Source organism: Perca fluviatilis, chromosome 9 (assembly GCF_010015445.1).
Source record: "Perca fluviatilis chromosome 9, GENO_Pfluv_1.0, whole genome shotgun sequence".
NCBI lineage: Eukaryota > Metazoa > Chordata > Actinopteri > Perciformes > Percidae > Perca > Perca fluviatilis.
The window spans coordinates 34,977,287-34,998,528 of NC_053120.1; the positions used below are offsets into that span (position 1 = coordinate 34,977,287).

Sequence of the window (21,242 nt, forward strand, 5' to 3'; positions counted from 1 at the left end):
ACACACACACACACACACACACACACACACACACACACACACACACACACACACACACACACACACACACACGCAGATCGCTAGCCACCCCACAGTCACACGGTATTGCAAAAAAGTTTGTGTATTTCCTCGAGTAGCCATTTTGTGCCTTGCGCTAAAACTACAAAGAGCCTTAAATCTCACGGTGTTTCATCCGCCATCTTGATCTCGCGTGGCTTAGCTACCCACGTGATCTCGTGATCTCCCCCTCTCTCCCTTTTTCTCTCTCTCACACACACACACACACACACACACACACACACACACACACACACACACACACACACACACACCACGTTTGCTTGTTTTTGCCTATGTTGTAGTTGTACCACGTAAATAGGTTTATTGATCGAAGAACTATTGATTGACAATTGATAATTTGGAAGTTAAATAAATTCTATTATACTTTAAAGAGCAGTTGTTTGTGATTATTTGTGTATATGTTGTAATAACAGCTCACCCTTCCCGTTCACTTTATAAATGTGAGATAAACTAATTAAATGAATGAATGAATGAATGAATTAATCAGTATTTTCAAAGAGAACACCACCTATGAGACTGTTTTCACAGTTCAGTTATTGGTCCCTGATTCCAGGGCGGTGCCCAGTTTTGATTGTTTGTCGGTTTGATAGTTATTAATACACATATTCATAACTTTATTAATATTGATAGAACATCTTTGATAAATTGCTAATAATGAAATCTTTACCTTCCTAATCCCCAACATTGGTCTCTCGGCGATTGCTGGCTGTGAACGCAGGCGCAGGTTTAGCTGAATAATGACATGCTGAGGATTGTTTTTCATGATTGACCTTTCACGCTCCTACTTATCTTGCATCATCTGGAAAACAAACCCACACCCGTATACACACACACACACACACACACACACACACACACACACACACACACACACACACACACACACACACACACACACACACACACACACACAAACACAAACACGTACAGGCAAAATGAAGCTGCGACGAGGACTCTAATATCCTGTTCCTCTACTCCTCACTGGCTGGCTGGGCGTCGGCTCAGCCCCCCCAGTCTACAACTGATAATAATGAAAATGGAGAAAGAGGTTGAATGCACATCTTATTTAACAGCCTGTTAGGTATGGCTTCCACCACGCTGCACTGACAAACCACTCACATTACTGCTAATGTGCTCCACCGACGCGTAGATCAGTTACCCAGTATGTCAGTGTAATCACACTCACGGAGCTGCAGTTCCACCAACAAAAAAACAAAGCAGGTAAACACAGAGAGAGGAATAGCCAGGCGTGAAGCATGTGGATTTGTGTAAGCAGAGTCAGGTTTAGACTTAGCACACGCTGCCACATTCAACCGAGTTAAGAATAATAACTCACTTATGTCTAATACACATTACAGGAGTCCATGTTGGCTCTGAATTGGCTGCGCGCCTTTTCATCTATCTTACATCTTATCTACTTCACCCTATCAGATGAGAATCACATTCACTTTGCTGAGTGTTGTTTAAATTAAACAAAATAAAAATACAAACAATCGGTATCTTCCAATGTTTGCATCCAGTGTATACTAGCCTATCATCCACGACCTTCTACTTCCGGGATTGCTCCGTTGCTGCTGGAAATTCCGCCGGATGTCCTTTTTTTCGGCCGGATGTCCGTCACCTTCCTCTTTCTTTGTGTTGGCGTTCTAAACTCCGGTGGATTTCTGAGGACTATGGTTAACTGCTCCTCAGATCTCTGCAGGGTAAATCCAGACTGCTAGCTAGACTATCTGTCCAATCTGAGTTTTCTGTTGCACGACTAAAACAACTTTGTTAACACTGGTTAATGTGGCTCGGGAAAGGGAAGTTTGGGGTCACCTGCTGGAGCTGCTGCCCCCGCGACCCGACCCAGGATAAGCGGATGAATATGGATGGATGGATGGTGTATCATTTTTTATAATGTTTTTGTTTCCTGTGCGCTCTTTTACAGATAGGCCAGATGAGGTGGCAGGGGGGCTGCGGACGCCGCCTTTCATGGCCAACCTAGTCTGGACCACTGCCCGACCAGAGACCTCCATCCCTGAGTCGACGCACTCCCCGCAGCAGCGTCCGAGGGCTGACGGTGATGTTGTATGGGTGCCGCCGCGGCGAGGATAGGATATGCGCCTCTGGTAACCTCTACCAGGCCTGGCCCAAAAAGATACGGAACCCCGACGCAAGTGCGGTGTGGCGGCCTCGCCCTGGCTGGCCTCCGCCGCCGCCGGTCACCCAACTCTCAGGAAACATGTGTCAATAAATTCGGGTAAAAGCAGGCTTCGGCTTTCTAAATCACACGAGGTCCCCAGATGATACTAATCCCGTGCGACTAGGACTTTAGACACCAATGCATGGAAAAATAGGCCTCAGGTTGAAAAATACAGAACCTGGCCTTTAACAAAATTACAAATATAATGTAGTTTTGTTATTGGTTGACAAAAAAAATAAAAAATTGGAAATGAAGTGCGATTACATCGCAAAAACTGATCAAAGCAAAACTGCCTCTCGCAATCATAATTTATATGAGGATATATAATCTTTCCATCAGTGGCCATACATAAGCAAAACTTTAGGTTGCAGACATTCCTCTGTAGGCAGCTTGTGTTGGTTTTGGTTGTTTTTTTGTTGGTTTGTCTTTGAGCAAGAAAGCACCCCCCCCCCCCGTTGTCTCACACACACACACACACACACACACACAACACACTAGCACTCCTGCTGCGCTGGTAACACACTCCAGAAAAACAGTTCACAGGTAAAGTTACTGCAGCCCAGTGACAGGGTTTGTGTTGGCACCTGAGAACAACTGGAACTTCAGCAAAACAGAACATTGGCAAGTACTGTATTAAGGATGATATAAACATGCCACTCCTGTTGTTAATGCTTTGTCATTTCCAAAATTAGATGGGTCCTTATATATGTCATTTTGGAAATTAACGTGCGAGTGTGTGTATGAGCTGTTACTATGAAAGCCACTGTTCATCACACAAACTGCTATAATTATTATGAATCATGTTTCTCTATATCTGTATATCCGTATCAGTGTCTCTGTGTCCAAACTGGCAGCAGCAGATGGCCGCCCACCAACAGCCTGGATCTGTCCGAGGTATCTGCCTAAAAGGAAGTTTTACCTCGCCACTGTTGCACTAAATGTTTGCTTTTGGGGGAATTGTTGGATTGGTTGGGTCTTTGTAAATTATAGAGTGTGGTCTAAAGTGTAAAGTGTCTCGAGATAACTTTGATAAATAAAATTTAGAGATGCACCGGTGACCGGCAGGTCAGTCTGACATATGCTGATTTCATGCTGGTCAATGCTACAATTAACTGACAACATAAGTTATACGAGTTACGGTTCTCAAGGACACACGCACACATGGATGCCACAGGATGGTCTCTTTTTCCTTTCTCTCAACTTTTCCACCGTGTGTCGCGCGTACCCGCTCGCGGTGTGAAGCGTGTGTCCGCGCTATTCTCACACATGTAGGGAACCTGGTGAATTAACCTGCAACATGTCAGCTGTTTGGAAATTCTTCAGCGTGTATGCAGAAGATAACAAGTTTGCAATATGCAACACCTGGAAGTAAAAAGTAGGGTGTGGAGGGCCGACACCAAAAACCAAAATCACATTTTTTTTGTTGGATACTGGATGTGAAAAGAAGGAAATGGTTCTAACATTGCACTTTAGATGTGTGTGAGTTTCCCACAACAGGAGTAATTTATATAGTTCTATTTTATAGTGATCCATTATCTGTTCAAAAAATGTTCTATGTTCTGTGCAAAATGTTCTATTAAAGAAAAGATAGAAAATAAATATTTGTGTGTGCTGTAAAGTGGTTAGAAATTTTTTTTATCAGAATTGGCTAAAATCAGTAGTGGCTGGCCTAACTCAATGAAAATCGGAAATTGGATTCGGCCTAGAAAGTTGTAATCGTTGCATCTCCAATAAAATTGAATCCATTTGAATTGAATGAGTTCATTGTGTTTGTGAAATATGTATTTGCCATTGCATTGGCCCAATGAGCATATTTGTTCATTTGTAAAGAGACAGTTATCGATCCTCAATTATACAATAAGTGGATCTGACCAGGCAATCTAATTGGTCAACTAGACCAATTAGAAAGTGCTCAAATCAGCATGACAGCACACCCAGAGCCATTTGAGCACACCATGCTCATCACTAAAAATACTGCTTTGCATTTCAACTCCGCATTCCACATGTCAATATTACAGAGTTTTTGTAATATTTGTATTCATGAACATAAATCAGGAATCACAGGGGAACACACAGAAACTCTTTTAACATTTTTATATTAAGTGATTCATCAGATTGAACGACTTATTATTTTTTACAGCGCTCTGGAGACTGTTATTGAAAATGTTTGGATCACATCAGCTGTGGCGCTATGTTAAAGCTACTAGCAACTGTGTGTAGGTGCAGTGCGCTGTCACGAAAGGCTTGTATCATGTGGATCGCAATACTACATAATAATAATTTATACTGTTTATTGATCCCCAGTGGGGAAATTACAATTTACACTCTGTTTTGTTAGAAATCTCTACACACAGGCCTGAAATACACACAGACATGCTCAGGACCTATTCATGCACAAATGGAGAGATGTCAGAGTGAGTGGGCTGCCAGTGCTGGACCAGCGCCCTGAGCGGTTGGGGGGTACGGTGCCTTGCTCAAGAGCACCTAGCAGTGCCCAGGAGGTGAACTGGCATCTCTCCAACTACCAATCCACACTCTGTACTTTGGTCCGTACTGGGACTTGAACCCTCCGGTTCGCAACCCAAGTCCCTATGGACTGAGCTACTGCCACCCCCAATTTTTTCACATTCGAGGGTTTGATTTAACCTCATAATATTGGCACTTCAGTGATGCTTACGGATTTCGGCGAAGTCCTAGCCGCATCACTGTTGTGCCAATACTGACGTTAAATCCCACCCTTGAGTGTTATATTGCTTAAATAGATATTAATAACAGCCTTGCCAATGCAGATACAGTATGAAACAGATCGGAGGCTCAGTTAACAGCCCAAACTAAGTTTTACTAGTGCAAACCAGCTTTTACGCATTTGATAAGGCTAATAAACGGATGTAATCATTATTATGTAATGAAAAGAATTACTGTTAAATATGGAGTGTATGAAGTGATCTCAAGTAGTCCCCAAACTCATTCATCAGATGTAACAAGCTGTAAGATACTCTGGCAGGTCTCATTTTAAATGCAGCCATTATCAGCTTTTCATTTCAAGGCCTGCTGCTCTTACTATAGACTAATGGCTGGTAGCGCTGATGTAACAGGACACAGGAGGACATACAACGACTGTGTGTGAGAGTGAGTGAGTGAGTGAGTGAGTGAGTGAGTGAGTGAGTGAGTGAGTGAGTGAGTGAGTGAGTGAGTGAGGGCTTGTTTTACTATATTCGTGGGGTCCAAAAACTGGGGAATACAGTATACTTGTGGGGTCTGCACAGACTTGTGGGGCCCAAAATGCTGGACCCCACAAGGTTAAAGGGCTGTTTGAGGGTTAAGACTTGGTTTTAGGATTAGGGATAGAATTAGGTTATGGTTAGGGTGAGGGTAAGGGTTAAGGTTAGGCATTTAGTTGTGATGGTTAAGGTTAGGGTAAGGGGCTAGGGAATGCAATATGTCAATGATGGGTCCCCACAAAGATAATAAAACAAACGTGTGTGTGTGTGTGTGTCCCACTGTGATGTGACGATGTGAGCCAAATCATTGCAAGGGTTTGTACATGCATTCCCTCCTGTTTTTCCTGATCCAGAGAAGATATCCAGATACAGATAACAATAAAAAATATAACTGACAACTCAAGTAACATTTAATTAATAACCTTGCACCATAGATAAGCACTAAACTCTAGTTAAATCTGGAACTGTGAGATGTTACATTGAGATGGCTTTTTGAGGCATTTGATTAATTGTGTGAGTGCGTGTGTGTGTGTGTGTGTGTGTGTGTGTGTGTGTGTGTGTGTGTGTGTGTGTGCGTGTGTGTGCGTGTGTGAGTGTGAGGAAGACACCTAGTGCCTCAGCCATCCACAATCTCCAGATCAAACTTTATTGAATTCTACGGTATCAGATTACACATCAGCTGCTGTGATTTTTGGTTTCATTCTTAATAGTGATGGCCAAATGAAGCACTATTTTAACCACGTTCTTCATTTTCTGAGCTCACTAGACGGCGCTCTCTGTTCAACAAAGGGTTGAAAGCACACTGAATTGCCATTCTTTGAGCCTTTTTCTTTAAACCAAGAGCGCCATCTAATGGGCTCAGAAAATAAATAAAATGGTTCACGAAGCCTCATGACGCTTCATTTGGCCGTCGCTAATTCTTGATTACTAGCAGAAACTAAGAGCAAATATTCAGACGGAAGCCACCTGAACCAACCGGTTGCTGCACTCGTCTGAAAACAGCACCATTTTTGTACCTTGGGTAAAAACTCCCAGTCTATGACATGTGTTTTTTGGAGATGGCAAATCACGGTGTCTCTCAGGGTGTCTTGTGGAGAGTGCTGTGAGAATAAAGGGGCTGGGACTGTTGCTATGAGGCATCCAGTCCTTGTACAAGTGGAACAAGAGTTGAGTGTGTATTCTTGGCAGGAAGTCAAGCCTTTTCTCAGTGGGTGTTGGACTCTGCAGGGTTATGCCTTGTCACCGATACTTCTTGCCATTTTAATGGGCAGAATCTTAAACCTACATTGTGTAATTTTTTAAGTCGATGCTTAGCAAAAACCCCTTTGTTCTTTCACAAATATGTACTCATTCATGGGTAATTACTTCCACCAACTAATCAAAGTATTCTCGTAAGCGTAGAACCTGACATTCAGAATCATTCAGAATACATACGAGCGACTCGCTCGAATGACGGCCGCCATGTAGCGCCTCCATCTTTAAAATACATTAGCCAAAGAGGGACATACCTCCGCCTTTCGCCCTCTTACACCTATTGGCACCGTCACGAATGGAAGGCGGAGATTACTTGCCAGGGAAGCGAAAAAAGAGAATTAAAACGACAACGCGACAGGCAAAGCAACAAGACCAAAGTTAATATTGGAGTGGCTAGAACAGGTGCGTGTAAACGATGGAGAGAGCTAATTTTGGCTTCGGCCACCGTAGGAGGAAGGTCTAGAAAGTGATATTCAGTTGGTTTTCATATACAATTTCACCGCTAGATCGGAGAAATTCTTACAACATGTAGCTTTAAAGGTGCCTTGCCACATGTATTTCATTACTTTGTGGTAATGTCTGAAGTTCTACCATGGACTCTGTAACATTTTTTGTGGAAGAAATGCCTTGGTTACCTTGTTTCAAGCCATTCTAGTGTGGTATAGAAAGCCTACAGGAAGACTCAGCTCGATTTCTGCCAGTTCTCATTAATATTCAACAAGCTAAGCTGTTTGAATCTGATTGGCTAACAGCTAGCCAATGAGAGCCTGGCTGTCAGAATCCTTTACCCAGCCCAACTGGGCGGGCTCATGAATAGTAATGAGCTCAGGCAATATGATGTCAGACTGACCAGCTTTTGTAATTGGCCTGATTTCTCTGCTTATTTCTTTTCAGTGGCTAGAGCTGACAGAGGAGCTAGCAGTTCATTTTCACATTCACGACATAACACAAACCCATATGGACCTAACATATTTAAAAAAATGCAAGTAAAAACGGTTTTGTATGGCAGGACTCCTTTAAGGCACCGCCATTGGGACAGCAGTGTCTGGTATGTTTTTGGTTTACAAAACAACAGTATTTAATAATAATCAGGTAATTATTTGAATTATTAGACTAGTAAATACAAGTCATCATCCCTGTCATTGGATATGTGGCTTAGTATCATCCAATACCAAACATTTCATATTTTCCATCCAAATATTTTGACATATTTTTTTCAAAGAAAGGCTTACCAAAATATTCTAAACTGATTTGACTGTTATCTTGTTTGGCAAACACAACAACCTGTCTCCACAGAGTTCCCTCCACTTCACCACATTGGGTAAAAAAAAAAAAACATTGAAAAGTTGATGCAGCTGCTGTTTCATAATTTATATGCCCTCCTTCTTCTAGGGTACATAAACTGTGCACCCATCTGTCCTGGTTTATCCGCTAGAAATTCACTACTTTAAATGCAAATTACCTTCCATTGTAGGACATCAACAAGCCATAATCCCTCACTGGCTTTTATAGTAGGTAAAGGCAGTGGTTTATACATATTATTCTTGGAAAGGAGGCAGACATTTATGCATACTTAGCAGCATCCTTTTAAAAATAACCAATGCTGAACTTTAACTCTGCAATGGTGAGACAGCTCGATACATGAGTAGAAACACCAGGCCTGGAATATGTGAGGTATTTTAGTTAGATAACAGAATCTTGATTTTTCAGATGCATGGGAATGGAAAAAAAAACTGAAAGAGAAAGCAGTTTCCAATATCACTAAGTAACCACGCAAAATAAACCTGTAGGGTAAATTCATAGTTTTCAGGGCAGAGCAGACATTGTAACGCTGCACACGATGCAATTGTCTGAAAAAGTATGTAAATGAAATTAGATGGTTTGACCGTGGAGATGGGAGATACAGTTAGCTTGACTGTAGTCGTTGCTTGCATGGGTTGTCACTTTCAGTGTCAGTGTAGCGTTGATGTTAGTCTGATAATAATGATAGTCTGTATAATTGCACAAATCCATAATATGCTCCTCTCTTGGTTGTCATTCAGAGATGGGATTCTGTAGAAACACAGCCTAGGCTTGTCTCTCTTTGGTTAGTGCACCCGATTGAACAACAACTATCCGACTTTATGGATACAGCGTGGTAAAAGCTGAGCTGACTCGTTCGTGGGCAGTGGAGGGCAGCTTTGTTTTGCCCTGATATATATTATTTTCTCTAATCAACAAACTTTTATTGTCTCCTGAATTAATTAAGTCTGCTTTTTGTCTAGCTCAGTGTTTTAAACAAAGTTTTTTTTTTTTTTTACCTCGGTCATTGAATTGGACCTGAGAGAACTTTTCTTCCACACCATGTATAAGAGCAGGAAGTTACCTCGTACTCCTGAGAGAAGCGCAGACCGTCATTGGCCTTGAGTCTCTCTATGTAGTCCGCCAGGTCACAGACAGCGATGGGAGGATGTTCCCTCATCCCTGCAGGGAGAGGTGGAGCGGTAAGTACAGTCCATCTCACACACACACACACACACACACACACACACACACACACACACACACACACACACACACACACACACACACACACACACACACACACACACACAGGGTCCAAATCAACTGGTACAATATGCAAGTGTCTGGTAGATTTGCTTCACTCAACAGCCAAAAAAACGATGGTGATCTATTGAGTGTCTGGTAAAATTTGACGCACGTACGCACACACGCATGCACGCACACACGCACCAGAGTGCAGATGCATGTTGAAGGCTCAGAGCTAACTGGTCATAGCGATATGGGGTGACAGTGAGGGTGCTTTGTGCTGAGCAGAGGGATGACTGTATGACCGTGCAGCTCTTCAACAGCATGCCATAACCACGCTGGTGATGTGAGCGTCAACGAGCATGCTGATTGGTTAAAGAAATCCCATTAAGCCATAAGTGAGTGTGAAAGTGCCACACGGGTGGTTGGGGCGTTAAGAGTACCTACAGCATCTTACACTGACATTTTCATATGTCTTTCTATTGTATTTCATTTCAAATCTCAGTTTTAATGACATGGACAGACCATGAGGGAAGTATATGGAGTTTAATAAGAGGGCTCGAGTTCAAATGGGTGCTATGTAAAAAGAAAGGGAAAGAGGTGGGGATGGAGGAAGTATCAGTAAAACACAAGAGGGATAAAAAAACTAACTTGGAGTATTCGGGCAACTGAGGCCACTGGAACCTGTGGGGGGAAAAGACCAGGCAAAACAAACAGAACAGGGGTCAGTTAGGAGAAGACAGAGAAACGAAAAGAACACATGGATCTGTTTTGTGCTCTGCACTGTGACGCAGCTTTATCTGTAAAATATCTCTTAATATTCACTGCATCCGAGCACACACAAAGTGGCTTCAGTTGTTACGGGGGCAGTCACACCAAAATAGGCGATCCAGCGATTTTCGGCAGGGTGGTGCAGAAGGGGGGAGTGTCAATGAAACGGCCCATTTGTGTGACGTCCTGTTGTGTTCTTAAACCCCCATCCCCCAGCCCCACCCCCAAAAAAAGGCACAAGTAGACTTTATATTTCACAATTAATTTTTTTGATTTTCCATCAGATCTTTTATAGAGCTCGTTGTTTCCGACCGCACTTGAAGGCGGCTTTGTTTCACAGGAAAGAGAGAGAGAGAGAAAGAAAAGAGACGAGTGAGGCATAGAGAGTGCTTTGTTGTTGTAGGAAACATTCAGCTATTACACAAACTCCCGGGCAGGTAAGTGCTTGTGTTTGGGGTTTTAAAACTTTCCTGTTTCCTGTACGGGACTCTCACACCGCCAGAAAACCATCGCTCAAAACACACCGACAAGTCTGATCTCCGGTTACATGATTGGCCACCGCAGCGTGACGCGGGATTGCGTTTCTCCAAAAGTTGAGTCGGTCTCAACTTTTCGCCGCGGGCCCCGCTGCGTCTTTTTGCGTGTCCCCCTCTGCGCCAACCCCCGCCGCAGCCTTAATGCACTACCCCCATCCGAAATAATTGGAAAGACCTGCGTTTTTGCCGGAACGCCGGACGGCTGACGCAGGCAGTCTGAACGCGGCCTTAGCCATGCCAGCGGCGGTCTCTGGGGGTGGAAATGTTGGTCATTGGTTGTTGGTCAATTTGTCGGGTCACCACCTAAAGGCATGGTTAAATTACGTTTCCGATCAATGAAATTTACTCACATTCGTCCCCAAAAAAAGGCTGTTGTGTTTGCTATTTTCAAATGTCCAAAAAAGGGCTCCTTAGGGGTATCAAACTGTTGCTTATGCCTTCTTGAAATATGTCTCCAATAACCTTATTGCCCCTAACTTTCCACATATTAAAGACCGAGTTGCTACTCCTTGGATAAAGTCACCATTCACAGAGACAGGCGTCAGCATAGAGAACAAGTCCTTTATTCCAGGAAAACTGTAAAATATCCTTCCAGACCTTAAGAGAATTGTAAACTAAAGGGTTTAACTTCTTAAGTGATGTTATGTATTTTGCAGGTCCCGTGGGTGAGAGTGTTGAGCGAGCCAAAGCATCTATACAGAGAGCTGAGTCGAGATGTGAATGTGGCCAACTGCTGATTTAAAAAAAATCACCTTGCCCTCATCAGTCCTTCTCCAGGAGCGATTCTTTTTTATTATCTAGGCCTAGGGGAGTTTTTGATAGAATCAATGAGTGAGAAATTGGAACTCAAGTCCTGTCAGATCACTGTCCTATTAGCATGATGACGGTCATTCCACTGTATAATAATAACCCTTCTGGTAGACATTGGCGCTTAAATTATCATATGATGAGTAATTCTCCGTTTAAAGAAGTTATAACTAAAGAAATGGATTTTTTTTTATTTGATGGTGAATAAAACAACGGCAATTACTTCTTCAGTTTTATGGGAAACTGGAAGTTTTAGAGGCTTCGAGGCCACCCAGTGAGCTTTCACTGGAGGGGGAACAAAGGTTGGCAGACAAATGAGTCGCTGAATTTCTGTTGGTGTAAACAACATCTGCCAAATGGCCTCCCACTGCTACCTTAGGTAAATGCCAGCCATCTGATTGAGAAGAGGAACATGGATAAAACACAATGACAAACCTCCCACTGAGTTTAACACCTCCCACTGAAAGACAGGTGGGAGAAAGAAATAAGAGAAGTGGTTGGACGGGTGAAGAGATCAGTGAAAACATCTGACAGGAGAGTGACTTAGGAAACAAAGAGAAAGTAAAACAGCGAGAGTTATAGTCAGAGAATAGAAGAAAAAAAACAGGCTGCATGGTTCATATAACTAAAAGTAGTTATGATGGGAGGAAAGGAGGAAGTTAGTTGACGTTATAGGGCCACAAAGTCTGCGTAGGGAGGAGGTCAGGTATGATGGATGGATCACCAAAAACATCAGGTTCTAAAACAAAGAGACTGCTGTTTGTTTCCAACCAACAGTCAACGTTTTGTTCAAAGCATGACCGTGATCGTCCCCTATCCTTAACCACATTTTTATTATAATAACCATGATGACGAAGGTTCCCCAACTTTAACAAAGTTCTGTATTTTAACCCAAACCAACATCTGTCCCTACACTGAGTCTATATCGACGAAATTTCATTTCCGGTTTAAATTCTGCTGGACATCCCTCGTTTTCGGCCGAATGTCCGTCACCTTCCGCTTCCTTTGTGTCGGCATTCTAAACTTGGGTGGATTTATGAGGACTATGGTTAACTGCTCCTCAGATCTCTGCAGGGTAAATACAGTTTTTTGTTGCACGACAAAAACAACCTTTGAACGTACACGTTCCACCAATACAAGTTCCTTCCCGAGTTTTGCAGAGGCACCGTTGCTCCGTCCAGCGCTTAGCGCTGCTCAAGGCGATTGTGATTGGTTTAAAGAAATGCCAATAAACCATAGCACATTTTTCTCCCACCCCGGAATGCTGTGTGGACTAGCCAGACCTTCCTCTGCAGCGCTGTGGAGGAAGGTCTGGCCATGCGAGACCTTCTGTACAGTCTACGGTACGGACAGCAGCCTCTGTGTTTTTCTATGATGATCCTCATAGGTAAACAACACAACGTGATTGGTTGATTTGTCTTCATTTGAGTCGTGATTGCTCAGAAAAATCAACCTCATTTCTAAAAACTAATTACGCCGCTTTATCGCAGCGAAATATTCCCGTTCTGTGTGAAAGTAGTCAGGACAAAACAACGGTTCCAAACATTTTACACTGGTATCGAAAAAATAATAATAACGAAAACCAACCCTAGTAATTAGCTGCGTGTGCAAACAACCTATGGGGTCATTTATTGGGTAAGGACAGTTGTGTCCAGGGACAAAAATCCTAAGAAGATTTCTGTCAGTATTATCACGGCTACGGGTACATCAGAGAGATAATTTGGACCTCAATAAGTGTCTACTTGCAGGCATGACATGTTTGTGTGGGTCAGTTTGAATAAATATGAGCTTATAGGTTCTAGGGACAGTGTGTGTGTGTGTGTGTGTGTCCATGCCTTGCGTCTGATAGTTGAGTCTCCTCATCTCCACAGGGTCTGAGGAGTGGGCCAGCAGTGAGTCCTTGACCCCCGCCATGTGCTCATCCTTGGCTGGAGATGTTCGTTTCCTGGTGGAATGAAGAAGTGGCTCGATGAGAGAAGGCAACCATGTAAGCAACTCAAAGTTCAGGAACGCTCTCGTCATTAATTTAACCATCTATTGCCACAAATGGAAATACAGTTATACTTGTCGCTGATGGCACTGCTCTTGATAATGCTCCCAGCATGCTAAGCTGAAACAGGGAGCGCTATGCAGAAACCCCATTGGGTATAAAAGAGTGAGCCAAAAGAAAGACATTGAAAACCATTTTGAACTTTAAGTCGTGTTAGGACTCTGAACTAGGAAGGTGGAGGCTGGGGTGGTGGAAGCGAAGCGTTGCCAGAGGCAGCAGTGAGTGAAGCAGCATCAGTGTAGCAGGGATCAGTGAGGAGGGAGTCACATTTAAAGTGCCCATATTATGCTCATTTTCAGGTTCATAATTGTATTTGAAGGTTTTACCAGAATAGGTTTACATGGTTTAATTTTCAAAAAACACCATATTTTTGTTGGACTGCACAGCTCTCTCTCGCTGCTGCAGATCCTCTTTTCACCTGGTCTCTGTTTTAGCTACAGAGTGAGACCTCTTTTCTTCTTCTTCTTCTGTGCTATCTTTGATTGCACTCGCACATGCGCAGTAGCTCAGATGTAGATCATGTCAGCTAGCTCCATAGACAGTATAAGAAAGGTTGTTCTTCTAAATGAGGGTGCACATGTAAGTAGTTCTTTTGTAGATAATGGTAAACTTTTGTGAGTTGTAGCAGTGCTTTGCCATTGAGCGCTAGCATGCTAACGCTAGCATGCTAACGGTTGCAGTTAGCCCCCTCTTTTTGGCTAGTGACGTAGAAAGCCCTGCAGATTTTGAACAGCTCACCCGGAGACTGAAGGCAGGATACATTCAGAAACCGTTTGTTTTTTCTAGTTTGTATGCGTGAGGAAGCACCAGAGACACAAAATAACACCCCAAATCCCAGAAAAAGTGTTTTTTTCATAATATGGGCACTTTAAAAGGACCGCCTTGATGTGACAATGGCTGTGATTGGAGTGCGTCTGATAGGAATGTTATTCAATCAGCGGGCAGATGACTTCCGTGTCCTGCATGAACTAACACTAAGCTTAATTTAGTACTTTATCTCAATTCTGTTTAAAATGGGGGGAGGTCCAGATAAAAATGAAGTTTGTTTGAATGGGGAAATGCTGTAAGAACAGACAGAGGCACTAACCTTTCTTGTTTGCTGTGTCCACAGAAAGCAGGCAGACAGTGAACAAGGGAGCAGAGAGAGAGAAAGGATTCATTTACAAGTTGTCAGCAGCAGGGATACCACACAGAGTCACAGTGGACGAGAAGTGCACCTGACCGAGCACATTACAGCACCAAACTTATTACTCCTACTCCTCCCTTCGCTCTTTATCTGAGCCACAACCAGCTGAGCAGCTTCTCCTTCCAGCGTCTGAGATCTTCAGCTTACACACATCTTTTATTGCTATTTAGGATTATATGATCAGTGGGAAATATGAGATGTTGTGGTCGCTTCTCACTGATTTTTTTCACATACAGGCCTCTTTTAAACCTCTTTGGACCAAAAATTGGACCAACAGAAAAGTTATTTTTGCGTTCACATTTGTCAGTTTACTTGAAAGAGGACTCAGTTCTCTTTCTGGTCCACTTCAGCTCTGATGGGGCCTCAGGGCTAAATTTTTTTTTTTTTTTTTTTTTTTTTTCTTTTTTTCCTTTTTTTTTTTTTTTTTTTTTTTTTTTTTTTTTTTACTTTTTATTTTTTTTTTTTGAGGGGGGGGGGGGGGGGGGGGTTTTTTTTTTTTTTTTTTTTTTTTTTTTTTTTTTTTTTTTTTTTTTTTTTTTTTTTTTTTTTTTTTTTTTTTTTGGGGGTTTTAGTACTTCTGTATGGAATGGACGGGAAGAACAGCAGGTAGGACTAAGATGCGCGGTAAGATGTTTTTTTTTAGGGGTGTTAAAAAGTGAGGGCCCAACTTAAAACCTATTTTTTTAAGCTTCAACATGTCCCTGCCGCATGCAATGGTGTCTGGTATCTCTTCATATAATACAATGTACCAGGATAAGGGAGGAGAGAAAATAAGCAATAAGGTTTGTAAGAAATGTGGTCTTGAAGGATAGGTTTGCATGTTTTCTAGTCTATACAGTACTCCCAATAATGTATGTTGAGTTGTTAATCCATGTAATGATTTCTTCTGTCCATATTGACATCCCTTCCTAGCAACAACTACATAATCCTCAGTCCTCATTTCTAAATTCAGCTAAGGTTAAAATGAGGTTTAGAATTGTTCTAGAAATCAATTTCCTCTTTGTGTTCCCCACTGACTCTGTTGCAGCGAAGGGATAGTAAAATGTGCTCCACACACATAACCCTCTTATCTACCCTAGTAGTGTATTTATGTCCATGTGGAAAGCTTCAAGCCAAATCTTTGTTTCTGGATCTTTCCGAGGAAATCATTATGTATCTGCCCATCACAGGTTTCTTTGTGAATATCCCTGAAAAATCTGTATGATGCGTCACGTTTATTTCATAACTTGCGAGCGCGCTAAAACATGCCCACGAGCTAATTTGAACATTTCACACGCGCAGATATTACTCTTCGCGCACCAATTCAACAATCGAGAGTTGTACAGGCAGCTATAGAGCATGAATCAAAACATAGGGAGAGGGAAAGAATGGAACCGGCGCGTATAAAACTAAGCAGCATGATAACCCTATCCTGCTAAACAATAGCCATGTTAGCTAAGGCTAGCTCAAATGTTAGCGATAAGGCTACATACGGACATTTAAAAAGCATTGCGCATATGCCAACAACAGAACGGATGAGAGACACTTATATATTTCTTTATGTACGGTGCTCTCTCGCTACATTGTTAATAAAGACAGAGAGCTGTTCTTCGGCCGGGACACTCTGGGCTTCCTGAACGATAGCTGTCAATCACGTTAAACTAAGGAGGTCTGTGGGTGAGATCGCCTTGAAAGTGACTAATCATAGCAGGGCTAGTGCCTCCTTGGTTGCCGCACCAAAATGTCAAAAGTCAGTTTCATTCATTTCGCCAGCAGAGTTTACCTGCGAGAGCGTGTATGCCCTCCAGAGCTCGCACAGCAGTGTGCGATACTGCAATATTTGGTATCGATCCGATACCAAGTAAATACTGGGCCAGTATCGCCGATACCAATCCGATACCGATAAGCTACTGATACGATACCGATACTTTTTAATAATTAAGATGGATGCATCATCAAATTCCTATATCTGAATAAATTCTTATGACCTTAAGTGTTTTTGTGATTTTACTTTTGGATTATTAATTACTTAAAACCCAGGAAATAATTTTTCATATGCTTGAATACATCTGTTGTGTTACCACTGTATCACACAGCCTTTTTACAAATTATACTGCTTGCTGTTGTTTAATTTTCGGCCTGAAAATATAGCCACACGGCGCTCCTCTTCCTCTCTGCCGTTCTCTTCTGCTCCGTCTCTTTCCTGCTTGTGTGTGAGTGCGCCGCTGAGTCACGTGACGATACAACATCAAATCACAAGAGAGGGGGAGGAGGAGGAGCAAAGTGTGCCTGCAGTGAGCGGCATTTGAAAGCAGCGGCACTTACCCAGACACAGACAGCCAGGTCGCCTCTTTGATGAAACCGCAGCAGTGCATACTGGAGAGAAACTGAAACTAAAGTATCGATCTCATTACACTGGTATTGATCAATATCAATACCAACGTTGGTTTCGATATTATCGATATTCGGATCGATCTGCCCATCGCTACACAGCATGGGTGCGTTGTGGCTGCTCTGTGCTGCTTAGTTTTATACGGGTGCCATTCTTTCCCTCTCCCTATGTTTTGTTTCACACTCACGTTTCCAAGCCAAAGACACACAAAACTGCCCAAATTTCTTGGCAGATAACAGACCAATCTGGAAACACTGACTTGTTGCATCATTTCTGCAGCCTGCCGATTCACACAGACACTTCGCTTCATTCATCAAAAAATGCAGTATCACAAAGCTTAATATCTTATGGAATATAAATACATTACCCAACGCAAGCTCAACTCACTTTTCATAGTGTACTAAAAGAAATGGAAACTACTGAAAAGTAGGAAAAAAAATCAATCAACAATCTACAATACCATTATATATTTAGGAAAATATGGGCTAGCAATGCAAAAAATATTTGATTTATAAGAATGAAAGATGCAAAACATCAACTTGGTCTTGGAAGACCAAGTAATTTCAGTTTGAGTTGCTTTCCTCTGAGACTCCCCAGTACCAATATTGCTAAACATATCCTGACACATCAAGAGCAAAATGAGAAAAAGACTAAACGAGTGTTGCCATTCGAGCAGAGCAGTAGCCATATGGAAGCCCCCGTCAGCCCAGTCAGCAGCTCCAGATGTTTGATCCAAGCACAGGAAGCACGGGCCAACTGTTAGCCTGGAAGGGCAGCGCCGTGGGGCAACTCACTGCGCCTTCCTCCCCATATGCCGTGGAGGGCCTTCGCCTTCAGGCCGGCTCAGCGAGAATAACTGTCTGTCTGTATTTCAGAAAATACTCCAGTCTGACCATTTCTTGGTGCCTGACTCTTGTTAAATGTTCTTGTCATCTGCTTGCGCTGAAGAAAAATGCCCCAGGTCTCTCTCTGGACTGGGCTTAAATGATCGCTCAGCTAGATGATATGAGGAAGAACACAATGAGCATGCACTGCTTCAAGGTATACTGACACTATTCCTGACTTTATTATGACAGATAAAACAAAATGAACCTGTGTATGCTAGCATGGGGGGATGACAACCCCCCCCCCCAAAAAGAGGTAGAAAATAACTGTTCAGGGGCTAAAGAACACAACATGAGCATGAAAAATAAAGATAGATTCATGTTAATTTAAAATGTGGAGCTTCTGGCTTTAACAAGGTCTCGTTCTCTGACAGATTTGTTGAACAATACAGGAACAATTTTTCTTTACATACATAACACGGTCTCAAGGCAGTTCGTGAAATGGTCACGCTTTTTTAAAATGTATGTTATTGATTTGTGTTTTCTGGGTGCTCAGCACGGAATGGGAAGCATGTATATGGAGGTTGGGTTTAGGAAAAGAAGAACGGGGAAAGAACACGCCACACACCAACATGACCCGCGGTCTCTGGGGGACGCGCAACAACAGGCCGGTTGTGTTTAGGGAAAGAACAATGGGGAAACGAACCGTCAACCGTAAATAACGGGGCAATAAAAAGCCACACGCGGGACGCGATCCCCGGTGTCCAGGGTGAAAGTCCTGTATTGTTTGACCCATCCACCACCCCGACCAACCTCCCTACGCGGCTTTTCATACTACTCCCTACCGTAGTCGTGCCGTGCTCACGAGATATGCTTCCCATATAAATACAGTACATTAAAATTCGTGCTCACCACACGAAAAAAAAAGGACATAATCGTGTCCTCTTCATGAATCAATAGATTAAATAACGTGACCATTTCACAAACTGCCGTGAGACTGGGTTGTACATAAAAATCTTTGCACCTTCAGAAATGCACCAGAATGCAGGAGTGTTTGACGCTTAAAATGTTCTGGGGCAGGACCCCCCCTACCCCTATGTCCTTGTATGCTTGCACTAATGATGGCCAAATGAAGCCTCCTGAAGCTTTGTCAACCATTTTGAGATCAAAGGAGAGGAAGGATGACAGCAAAACACAGTAAAAACTCCCACACTTAGCTAAAATGGAAAAATTGAGCTGCTACACATCTTTTGATTTAATTAAGGCCATTATTTATAGATTTAGTTATTGAAAGAAATGTATGTATTTATAGCATTTATTTGACCACTGACAAAAATGGCAATCAGTGCCTGAGTACATTGGAATTCTGTAGCTTCCCTTATCCCCTCCCACGTAAGTCTGATTTATGGTTCTGTTGAGGCTCCACGCAGAGCTTTCTCCGTAGCCTACGTAAGTGGCCTGAAGTTTATACTTGTGCGTTGGTGTGTGCGTCAATCTCTTTAAGAGAACAGCAGGGCCGGCATGTTGTGTACGTGGGGAGCGTGTGGTGGATCGAAGTGTGAGAGTGACGTTGATAGCTTTAGAGCGAGTACTGACTCTAGAGGCATAGTGAGAGAAACAAAGTGTCTCCCCTGTTATTTCTGACCACGGTCGGAAAAGTTAACCCTCTACTTGATTTCATGTTGTTAAAGCTAAAGCGAGTAGTTTTTGTCTCCCCCTAGGGAATTCTACGTAATGACAACAAAACTGTCGGCACATCCACATGATACAAGCCATTGGCGATTTTAGACCCTTTTTAGGGGGGCTCAAGCCCCTAAATTTCATCTTAGCCCCCCTAAAAATTATAATAATAATTAAAAAAATCTTACATTTTTTTATAGCAATTTTAGTGGTTCAAGTGAGAGTTTGCGAACGTGTCTGTAAGAGGGCAAAGAATGACGGAAGGTTATAGAAAGGGCTTGAAACAGGTTTAATATCCTGTGGCTGTCGCTGATGCTATGTACCTGTAACCCAGTCAAGGAAAGGGTTAACAGAAACATAGTTTTGGCCAATCAGAGGTGGTTGTCCCAGACTCCCGCCTTTGGCTGAGTCTCTATCTAATCTGTCAGAAGGAGAGCAGGAGTGCGGTTGTGAAATTTAACATTGGTAGTTCCCAGAGAAGAAGTTGGTAATTTCATGGTGCAGATTAGAACCCGACCCCCCCTCCTCTACGCAGTTGCTAGTAGCCAAGGAGACACGGAGGATTAAAAAAGCATGACGGACTCTTCAGAAGAGGTCATTATCTTCACTTTATGCATGCTAAAGTCGCCAGACGACACCATTCTCTGAACATAGCCGTACTGAGAAATCCAGAGAGAGTTGTGTGGAGCTGATAGTCTTAATGAGCTTTGTAGCAACTCATTTGGCAATGGCTTGAATGTAACGGACGTTCATTCATATAAAACGAGTCACGCACTAAAGCTTTAATGGAGAAGGAGAACGAGTAGGGGGGAATGCGACGCTACCAAGCCACGGCCGAGTGACGTGAGTCGCCGCGGCGTGTAGTTCAATTTTTTGAGAGTTTCACATTAGGCTACGGGGTAGGGTCTGGCATAGGGTCCGGTGTAGGGTCCACCGTAGGGTCCGTATCTCCACGTACCTACGTATGTACCTATGTATGTACCCACGGCGTTGATTTAATCGGAAGCATAAATACGCCTTTAGACTTTCCTGCAATGTAACAGGATAGATTGTTATATTTAAAAAAAAGCTGTTTGCTGTTTTTTTTCCATCAGACTCACCTCTTGAAGAGTAGAATAGCAATGACTATGATGATGATGAGAATGACCGCCAGCACGGGACCCATCACCCACAGCATCTCGGAGTCCTCGGTTTGTCGGGCCACCCCGCTGTGGAGCTTCACCATGATGGGCTCAGAGAACGGGCTGGCTGCAAACGTCCTCTGCTGCAAATGAGCAGGATGATCCAGAGTCAGTTCACACTCACTGAGTTACACACAACAGAGCAGAGTAAATCAGGACATAATACTGTCAGCATAGTGAGTATTGTACTTTGGTTGTGCTTTTGGTTGGTGCTTCATCAACCTGACTATATAGTCAATACATCACCAAACTGACATATATTTAGGGCTGGGTATCGTTCAAAGATTTTTGATACCGGTAGTGATATCGATACCGTTACTTTGATATCAGTTCCTGAACGATTTTCGATACCAATTTTATAAAATCCTTTGTAACAAAAACAAAATGACAACATTTCGGTACTAATCTTTTTTTTCAGCTCCTTCACACAAAAGGGTCACATCCTGTAGTCAAGCCTCTCAAAATACAACAACACACACCCGTGAGCCCCTTCTCTGTGTGTAAAATAGAGTTTTTCCTGCATGCCTCTTATTGGCTCATTGTCACTGATGAGATTTACTCCTTAG

General features: G+C 42.8%; 1 protein-coding gene across 21 annotated transcripts in view; it reads right to left on the reverse strand.

The window, feature by feature from the left end:
* ptprfa (protein tyrosine phosphatase receptor type Fa) overlaps positions 1–21,242 on the reverse strand; it is a 412,601-nt gene that overhangs the window by 40,895 nt on the left and 350,464 nt on the right. For 12 of the 21 annotated variants that reach the window (XM_039810996.1, XM_039810999.1, XM_039810995.1 and 9 more), the window contains 5 exons: positions 20,596–20,759; positions 14,522–14,533; positions 13,220–13,329; positions 9,922–9,954; positions 9,107–9,204 (listed from right to left, as the gene is read on the reverse strand). In XM_039810996.1, the coding sequence (XP_039666930.1) occupies positions 9,107–9,204; positions 9,922–9,954; positions 13,220–13,329; positions 14,522–14,533; positions 20,596–20,759 (417 nt within the window). The remainder of the gene's footprint in view (positions 1–9,106; positions 9,205–9,921; positions 9,955–13,219; positions 13,330–14,521; positions 14,534–20,595; positions 20,760–21,242) is intronic. The other 9 variants (XM_039811000.1, XM_039811017.1, XM_039811012.1 and 6 more) reach the window with 3 other exon arrangements.